General features: G+C 47.1%; 1 protein-coding gene across 1 annotated transcript; it reads left to right on the plus strand.

The window, feature by feature from the left end:
* Nucleotides 1-7,517: 7,517 nt before the first annotated feature.
* Nyx (nyctalopin) lies at nt 7,518-9,601 on the plus strand (the record flags this gene model as incomplete). The annotated part of the gene is made up of 1 exon (XM_032890237.1): nt 7,518-9,601. A coding segment is annotated over one exon (1,470 nt), but the record flags the coding sequence as incomplete, so codon positions are not given.
* Nucleotides 9,602-10,007: the final 406 nt, after the last annotated feature.

Below are 10,007 nucleotides of genomic sequence, written 5' to 3' on the forward strand. Positions count from 1 at the left end.
GCTGGCCTTATGCCTTCCTTATTTATTTCACTTTCATGGAGAAGGAATGAATCCAATTAGATTTGCTTACATCAAAGTGTTCACCCATGGTGCAAACAGCTGGTCCTGGGAGGAGGCAGCAGAGACCCATGGGACCTTGAGTGGGGCGTGTTTTCTTAGAAACTGTGCTTGGTAACAGCCACTATAGAATCATGGACACCGAGTGTCAGGAGGGCCCGCAAAGGTCAGAAAGCGAAGTTCTTTCATAGCATAGTTAGACACAGAGCTCAGATTAGGTGTGTGGTCTGGGAGACAATAAAGTTTAGTGGAAAGATAAACAAAAATTAGTACCATTGAGCCCACCCCGTTAAATTTCATTTTATATTAAGACGAGGAGAATAATGCTGAGGTGCAAGGCTGTCAGAGTCAAAGAGAGAATCTTATGACTCCATGAACGAACACTTACTAAACTTGATTATTACAGCTAGGCATGACGGCATACACTTGTAATTTCAGCACTTCAGAGTCTGAAGCAAGAGGATCATGAGTTCAAGACCAGCCCGAAGTACAAGTGAAATAGGGTTTCAAAGTTTTAAAACGTTGGTTCTTAGGCAAGGAAAAGAAAATTGAGTGGCATTATAATGTTCATGTCACTCGTGTGACATGTGTTGCTATAGTCCCTGAACTATTTCCTATAGTCACTGCCCATGGGACTTTGCTCACTGTACATGGTGTGAGGGAGGGGTTGAGATTCTTTTTATTTTCTGGGGATTTCAATATGCAGGTCCGATTTGTCCTGGTCTACCTTAATCTTGTTACCATACATTTGGGAAGTCTGGGTGGGGTTGTTAAATGTTGCAGGGGAACTTGGGGTCTCTTTTCAGGGTTCTTAGTCTTGTTAGTAAAACTATGTGGCGATCCTCCCACCACCTTTCCCCACCTGCATCAGACTCCTGAACCACACAGACAGGAGCATGTTGTCATCTGCGAGGCTCCGCCCAGCGGTTGACCCAGACAGTCAAACAGTGGGTGGAGCTTGGGCACTCATGAAAGAATAGGAGGAAGGATTGCAGGCCCTGAAGGAGATAGGAACACCACAGGAAGACCAACAGAGTCAACTAACCTGGACCCTTGGACTCTTAGAGGCTGAACCACCAACCAAAGAACATTCATGGGCTGGACCTAGGCCTCCCTGAACATATGTAGCAGATGTGCAGCTTGGCCTTCATATGGGTCCTGAACAACTGGAATGGGGGCTATCCCAAAAGCTGTTGCTTGTTTGTGGGATATGCTCTTCTAGGTGGGCTGGAACCTCAGTGGGAGAGGAAGTGCCTAGCCTCACAGAGACTTTAAGTGCTAGGGACTGGGGGATACTCATATATGTTATAAACTCCACAACTACATGCTATTTTTATTTTAAACGATCTCTTGTCTGTTAAGCAATTAAGGTGAGAAAAGGAAGGTTTTGTGTATTTCAAGATGCATCTACCCTTTCCATTGTTCTTCATTACCTTCCTCTAGCTTTTTCTCTAGCTTCATTTACGTCCAGAGTGGGTCCATAGAAAGCTTCATATTAGGATTACTAAGGAAACATTTTTATAAATCTGTTAAAAAGAATTTACAGGGAAAGATGGATCTAAGGAATGAAAGCATGGGGAACAGGACTTCCAAAAAGAAATAAAGGAACTCTAAAAACAAGGGTTGAAGAGGTGACTCAGCCAGTAAACTGCTTGATACATAAGCATGGGAACCTGACCTCAAGTCCTAGCACCAGCATAAAAAGCAGGAGCGGAAAGATTACAGCCTGTAATCCCAGGGCTGAGGATGCAAACACAAGAGGCCCTCTGGGGTTTGCTTACTAGCCAAACTAGCCAAATTGGAGAGCTCCAGATTCAGCAAGAAACTCTCCATATAGTGCTGACTGAGGAAGACATTCAGAGTGATTTGTCCTCCACACACACATGCACACGGTGCAGGCACATACTCTACCAGAAGTATATTCCTTGAGTGGATATGCCACATTTGTTCATCCCTTCATCCATCAATGGGTATTTGTTGTTTCTATCTTTTGGATGGTATGCTGCTATGAACACCCCTGTTCAGGTGTTTCTTATGCCTGTTTACAACTCCTTTGATTGTATACTTCAGCTCGGAACTGCTAGCCACCCAGTGGTCACTCGGTTATATCTTGTAACATCTCCCCATCCATCCCTACAAATGAAATCCCATATTATAAAGTTGGTTTCTTACTTTGGATGCATATTGGGACTAGCCCCTTGGGGATTTACAAATACCAGTGCCTGGTCTCATCCCTAAAGATCTTGATGCAATTAGCTTGGGTTTATGAGTATTAGAGCTCTCATGTAGCTCCAGTGTGAGTCCTGGTTAGTATGCCCGTAAATAGACATTTCTCTATAGTCTCCTTGTAGCAATAACTATGGGCATAATGTAGCTATTAGCAGAAATATTCATGTGATAGAAGACACTGTGCTATGATTTTGAGCAGGACTGACCACAATATGTTATTATTATATTTTAAATATTTTTCTTGACACCCTGTCTACTAATCACATACCTAGTCTTCATACCTGGTAAGCGAACATTGGAGCTTTGATGTCTGTTTTGAGAATTGACTTGATTTCATTTAAGTTTTGCTTACTAATATAGGTTGATGTCATTATGCAGGTGAAAGCAGACAAGATAAAACAAGACCTGTCATTGGACGAGAAGGAAGAGAGGCAGGAACACAGGTTTTAGAAGAAGTGGGAGAAGCAGGAGGAGGGGCTGGAGAAGGAGCGGGGCGAACATGGCAGCTGATGTTAAGATTCTTCTCTGTGCATAGACACAGGTTGTTATGAGTTTTAAGGGATGGGTGTATACAGAATTTTGTGTTGTCCAAATGGGTAAATTATATCTTAATTGGATCAGAGGTTATTGTGTGGTGTGTTCTTTCATTGGGTGACTTAATTGAGTCCACAGTGAGAGAGCCACAAAATAGGCGGTCTCTGTATGAAACTTTCATGGCAGCAACCAGCCAAGGGAGCTGTGAGTGAGGATAGGGTGGCTTGTCAGGGTGCCACGCTGGAACCACTCGCAGACTGCCTGGGTCACACTGGGGGCAGCTTGGAGCCACTGAGATAAATTAGCGCTAGATCCAATGGCCTGCCAGAGCTGGAACTGGTGAGAGAGCAACCGCCAGGGTACGCATGGAACCATTCTGCCCTTTTTTATTTTTACCAAAACATATTAATCCAGTAAAGTACTGTCTCCAATGATTATCAGTCTCAGAGACCAAAAATAGGTCTCTGGTGGTGATATACTGAATGCTTTCTAGAAATTTACAATAAACTGTAATCTACTTTTTGAAATAGTTTATGATACATCCACATGGTAAGTGTCCCATTTTCATCCTGGTTTTAAAGAAAATGCCTGGCTCAGTGGTAAAAGCAATTTTCCTCTTCCAGAGGACCCAGGTTTGGTGTCCAGAGCCCATATCAGGTGGCTCACAACTGCCTATAACTCCAGCTGTAGAGAGTCAAATATACTCCTTTGTCCTCTTTGGGCCCCAAACTTGCATGCATGATGTGGCGCATGGCTTCAGAGGTTTTAGTTCATGTCCCTTCTCTGTCTTTGGGCCTGTGGTGAAGCAGCACAGAGTGTTGAGTGGCTTTGGTGTAGCAGAGCTACATGGCCATCAGCAGCAAAGTGAGACAGGTAGGATTGGGACAAGACACATGCATCAAAGACTTTTTATCAGTGCTCCGCTTCCTCCCACTTTTTTTTTTTTTTTTTTTTTGAGACAGGGTTTTTGCTGGGTAGCCTTGGCTGTCCTGGAATTTACTCTGTAGACCAGGCTGGACTCAAACTCACAGAGATCCACCTGCTTCTGCCTTCTGAGTGCTGGGACCAAAGGCGTGCACCACTACCACCCAGCTTCCTCCCATCTCTTAACAGTCCACTCAGCTATGAAGCATCTCTCGAGATCCAATCACTGATCAAAAAGCCAGCAACTGAGCCTCTACTGGATGAGGTTTTGAGACATATTTTTAGATTTAAACCATAGCAACATGGCTCAAAAATTTAATTGTAAAAGGGAATATACAGTTGTTGTGTTGTGGTAAAAAATAAAAAATGGAACGGTGGCTATTGGTACCCGCGTGTTCCCACTCTGCGTGGATCAGCGAGAGCTACACGCTCTGGCTGTCTATCTCTCTGCCAGCCGCTTTCTCACACTGTCCCCTTGGCAGGTTGTTATGACGCCTGACACACACACATCACGTTCTCAGGCATTCTATAGCCGCTCTCTCCAGGCTGTCTCTCTGCCTGCTGGGAACTTTGCTCACATCCCCTGTAGCCTGGTAAAATTCTAGGAATTTGTAATTTATCAATCAGACTTATAGGTTAAATCCTCAATCCACAACACATCCACAAAGTAAATTCACTGCCAATTAATAAAGATATAAACCACCCTCCTAGACAAAAATTGACCTAGTCCACCTGGACCTGGATCATCCTGCTCCATCGTCTCCATCCTGATTTTCCCGCTTCTCCTCCTCTCTCCTTCCGAGACTTTTTCCCCGCCTACCTTTCCTTCTCATCCAATGATAGGCTTATCCTTATCCTGGACCCTCCTTGCTGCATAATGACATCATCCTACATTGCTGGGCATAGTGGTGCTTTTAATCTCAGCACTTGGGAGGCAACGGCAGGCAGATCTGTGAGTTCAAGACCAGCCTGGTCTACAGATTGAGTTCCAGGACAGCCAGGGCTACAGAGAGAGCACTGTCTGGGGGGGAAGTGAGATGAAGAGAGGCAATATACAATGGAAAACGTCATGCTATGTGTCTTAAAAGCATGTAAAAAACATTAGCAGCCATCTTTTTGCTCTCTTGAATTATTCACACCAGTTGTGATTATCGCAATAATATAATTTGCTAGAGCTGGAGTTACAGGCAGGTATGAGCCACTCTCTTATAATCCTGAGTTGTTTACAAAGGGTTCTCAAAACAAATGGCATTCTTTGGCAAGAAGTTCATAAAGGAAGGCGTCAATTCCATTTACTTCTGCAAACATGTATTGAGCCATACTGTGTGCTTGGAACAATGTTGGCTGTTCAGCAGGAGACACATGAGTCATATGATTGAGAATGTACTTTACTGAATTAGAAAGAAGAGAGGAAAATGAAGGGCTGCTGGTAAGGAAATGTGATACTTCAACTTTACCTAGTTGGAAGGGTTGATGAGAACAGGTTACTCCTCTGTTCTGAAGAGGACTGGAGTTAAGGTATTTTGGGCCCTGCTACCCTAGCAGGATATATCTCAATCAACAAGAGATCTTATTCACAGCCAGTCTGACAGTCTAAGTTCCAAGAATCTTGCTTGATGTCTATCTCACAGAGTTTAGGGAGAAGGAGAAGCTATATCAAGCTTGCTTCCTCAACAGCAGAATAATAAAGTAGCACATTTTCAGTTGAACACTCAAAGACAAGTCTGAAAGTGCCAAATTGCCTTTTGGAGCAGCTCGAAACCATGGAGTGTTCCTCCCAACAGATGACCTGCTGAAGCTGAGCTAGCCCTCAGACGGCAGCAGCAAAACATCCGAGCACATCTGTGTTGTCTATGCCTTCAAGTTGCACAGGGACTTAAGAGAGCCAAGGTACTGTGTATGTGATAGGAGGGACCAAATGTCAGGATTGGGGGTAGGTTGCTAGAACTTGAACAAGTTGTACCTGGGCACCCCCTTTCTTTACAACCTGTGAAACTGAACACTGCCTGAAATCACTTGGTCGGAAGATAAAAGTGGTCCATCTGGCAGTGCTGCCTTCCCCTCTCCTCTTCTCCAGGGCCTTATACATACTTGGCTGGCCTTGAACTGAAGATGACCTAGAAGCCCAGATCCTCCTGCCTTCCTTCCTGAGCACCGGGATTACAGGCATGTACCACGGAACTTGGTCTATGCAGGGGCTACAGATGGAACTCAGGGCTTCGTGTGTGCTAACCAAGTACAATACCATCAAGCTACATCCCCAGCCTCAGACTAGGTTTGGGACCACTGCTTTGCACGAGGAAGTAGGCCGTGCTATCCTGTTTGCTGTCAGTGGTAACCATACTGGAAGTGGTGAGGTTTTCAATGACTTTATTTGATCATTCACTTGAATTTTCATAACGAAATTTATAGGCATTTTTCTTTCCCAGTATGATATAAAACAGTTTCTAGAGTGAGGACTAGTGAATGGAACTTAACTCTATAGTGTCCATAATCATTTCTTTCAAGATGTAAGAGGTCAGTGACAGTGTAGTCAACATATGCTGACCTTGGAACATGAGAGGCCATGTAGTGCTGGTGAGGTGGCTCAGCAGGCAAGCACATGCGTGACCAAGTTTGATCTGAGTTTGATAGAAAGGAGAAAACTGATTCCTGTAAGTTGTCTTCTGACCTCTGCATGTACACATCCATGCACAGGCATAAAATAAAGTAAAATAAGATGGTGGGTAGCGGGGGTGGGGTGGGGTGGGGTGGGCTGAGGGGCACATAGGGATCTTCATGGGGACAAGGCAAAAAAAGGTTCTCATGCCCTTAATTCATAACCTGATAGCTGGTCAAGAGTCCCTTTGTCCTTTTAGACAATGCATGGCATGTGCTTGTCCCTATCACAAGATAACAAGAAATCTTACAGGATGACTCATCAGCCATTGATCTTGGTGACTAACAAAAAATCACTAGGTCTCACACCACTCATACCAGCCAGAGTAAAATGTCTGCTTTCTGCTGTTTCTAAGCCGAATCTCCCACAACAGCTCTCTCCCTCTTTTCCAACTGAAATTCGTCTGAGAGTTCCTTCTGTATGTTTCACTTTTTATCTCTGCCATCACTGGGATCAGACATTATCTTTAATACTTAAATTTTAAATGACTGTTAAAGACAAAGAAAGGCAATAATAGGATTTTCCAACCCCCCCATCCCCTAATATTTCCTTTTTTCATGAAACTTAATTGAATCACTGTGGGGGTGGGGTGTGTCAAAATGGAATTCGTATGGTGGGCCAGTGACTCCAATTAAAATGTATCACAAGCTCCATTCATAAATACATTTCCCAAGTAGCCACAATTGACTTTAATCTGTATCATCTAAAACCACCATTTCAATATGTAACCTATACAAAATTATTGATGTACTAGTTAACTTTTTGGCATCCTCTGTATACTTTTAGTACTCAATTTGGCTGGACACATTTCAAATGGTCTGGGCCACATGTGGCTACTGGCTACTGCACTGGGTAGCACAGACCTTAATGTGGGGTATAGTGACACCCGCGGAGAGTCCCCTACCCTCACAATCAACAAACCTAGTCATATTCTAAAAGTGTACGGTGTTCTCTGTATCATAAGGAAGCTTAGAGCAAAGTGGGATGTAGCAGAGTTTCTGATTAAGGTCAACAGAAAGCAAAGGCGAGGGCACTGCAGATGGGGAAACCTGTGTTGGTAAGCAGATGGAAGGAGGCCATTTGATGGTGGCAGGACTCGGTGGAGGGTCTGTAACCTGCAACTGGGGTGACCTGTGACTATTGTTGTCTTTTCTTCTGGCCCCTCTCTTCTCTAGCGGTGGTCTTCAGCCTGCCCTGCACCCGGGCCACCGAGGCCTGTCTGCGGGCCTGCCCTGCGGCCTGCACTTGCAGTAACGTGGAGCGTGGCTGCTCAGTGCGCTGTGACCGTGCGGGCCTCCAGCGGGTGCCCACTGAGTTTCCGTGTGAGGCGGCCTTCATCGACCTAGACCGGAATGGGCTGCGCATCCTGGGCGAGCGGGCCTTCGGCACGCTGCCATCGTTACGCCGCCTGTCGCTGCGCCATAACAACCTGTCCTTTATTACGCCTGGCGCCTTCAAGGGCCTGCCGCGGTTGGCCGAGCTGCGCCTGGCGCACAATGGTGAGCTACGCTATCTGCACGTGCGGACCTTCGCGGCTCTGGGTCGCCTGCGCCGCCTGGACCTGGCGGCCTGCCGCCTCTTCAGCGTGCCCGAGCGTCTCCTGGCCGAGCTGCCGGCCCTGCGTGAGCTCACCGCCTTCGACAATCTCTTTCGCCGGGTGCCCGGCGCGCTCCGTGGCCTGGCTAACCTGACGCACGCGCATTTCGAGCGCAGCCGCATCGAGGCTGTGGCCTCCAGCTCGCTGCTGGGCATGCGGCGTCTGCGCTCGCTCAGCCTGCAGGCCAACCGCGTGCGCGCAGTGCATGCCGGGGCCTTTGGCGACTGCGTGGCCCTAGAGCACCTGCTGCTCAACGATAACCTCCTGGCCTCGCTGCCTGCCGCCGCCTTCCGCGGCCTTCGCCGCCTGCGCACCCTCAATCTGGGCGGCAACGCGTTGGGCAGCGTGGCGCGCGGCTGGTTCTCCGACCTGGCAGAGCTCGAGCTGCTTTACCTAGATCGCAACAGCATCACCTTTGTGGAGGAAGGCGCCTTCCAGAACCTCTCGGGCCTCCTGGCCCTGCATCTCAATGGCAACCGCCTCACTGTGCTCTCCTGGGCCGCTTTCCAGCCAGGCTTCTTCCTGGGCCGCCTTTTTCTCTTCCGCAACCCTTGGCGCTGTGACTGCCACCTGGAGTGGCTGCGTGATTGGATGGAGGGCTCTGGGCGTGTGGCTGATGTGGCATGCGCCTCCCCTGGCTCTGTGGCCGGCCAGGACCTCAGCCAGGTGGTCTTTGAGCGCTCCTCTGATGGCATCTGTGTGGACCCTGATGAGCTGAACTTCACCACGTTCAGTCCAGGCCCGAGTCCAGAGCCAGTGGCCACCACTGTGAGCAGATTCAGCAGCCTCCTCTCCAAGCTGCTGGCCCCAAGGGCCCCTGTGGAGGAGGTAGCCAACACCACCTGGGAGCTGGTCAATGTCTCCTTGAATGACAGTTTTCGGTCCCATGGAGTGATGGTCATGTGCTACAAGGCCACGTTTCTCGTCACTTCTTGCCTCTGGCTCAGCCTGGCCCAGTATGTGGTGTTGGGTCTACAGAGGGACTGACTGCCACACTGAAGTGACCCAAACCACTCTGGCCAAAAGGGGGAAGGTTTGCCTGGTGTGTCTGTAGTAAGTGGAGAGGGAATAGGAATGGGATTGGTGATTAAAGTTCTTGCTCAGTGTGTGGAAGAAACACTTTGTCTCCACAGATAGCCCTATGCAGAGAGCTCTGGAAAATGCCACTGGAGTGGGTGTAAATTTCTGCTTTCCTCACATGGGCATCCACTGAAAAAGAGAAGAATGAACACGGGCCCTTTGGAGGGTAGATGGGCAGTGGAAGTTCCTGGGAAGTACTCTCCTACTTCACCAGGCAACAGGGCCTACAGGCCTAAATTAAAGTAGATCTCAATTGGCTAAGTACGAAGAACGATGTCAGTTCTTCTGTCTCAGTAGCCCATAAACCCAATCCCCGTCTTTTCTAACATGATACTTCTCCTTCCCTTTATCCCCAGGAGCTTGGGGACAGCAAGGTTCAGGAAGATGGACGGCATTAGAGAAAGGGCATGGAAAAGAGACCTAGATCCAAGGCAGGCGGTTGTTGCTGAGGTCTGAGGTGTGTGTTAAGAGGCATTTAAAACAAAGATTCATTTCTGTCACAACTGATCCCTCAGTATGTAGGCACTGTCAATCTTTTTTTTTTTTTTTTTTTTTTTTTTTTTTTCGAGCTGGGACCTAACCCAGGGCCTTTAAGCCTTTGTAGGCAAGCTCTCACCACTCGAGCTAAATCCCCCAACCCGCACTGTCAATCTTATATTAAGGTGTGTGTTTTGGGACCACATTTATAAAAATGCTAAAAGTTAAACCAGTTTCTCTAAGCCTTTTCAGAGTCTTTCAAATGCTATTGTGAGTTTCCAGTGTATTGTGAATGTCCAAGGAAGCACAAAATCCTCTAGAAAATGCTAAGAAATAGCATTTCTTTTGTGTGGGAAGAGTGTCTGTTCCCACAAAGTGCTTTGTTAGCAGGGAAGCCCATCTCCAGCTGGGATGATTCCATTAGGTATGGAAATTACTGTGAGCTGCTTG

This window comes from Rattus rattus, chromosome X (genome assembly GCF_011064425.1).
Source record: "Rattus rattus isolate New Zealand chromosome X, Rrattus_CSIRO_v1, whole genome shotgun sequence".
Lineage (NCBI taxonomy): Eukaryota > Metazoa > Chordata > Mammalia > Rodentia > Muridae > Rattus > Rattus rattus.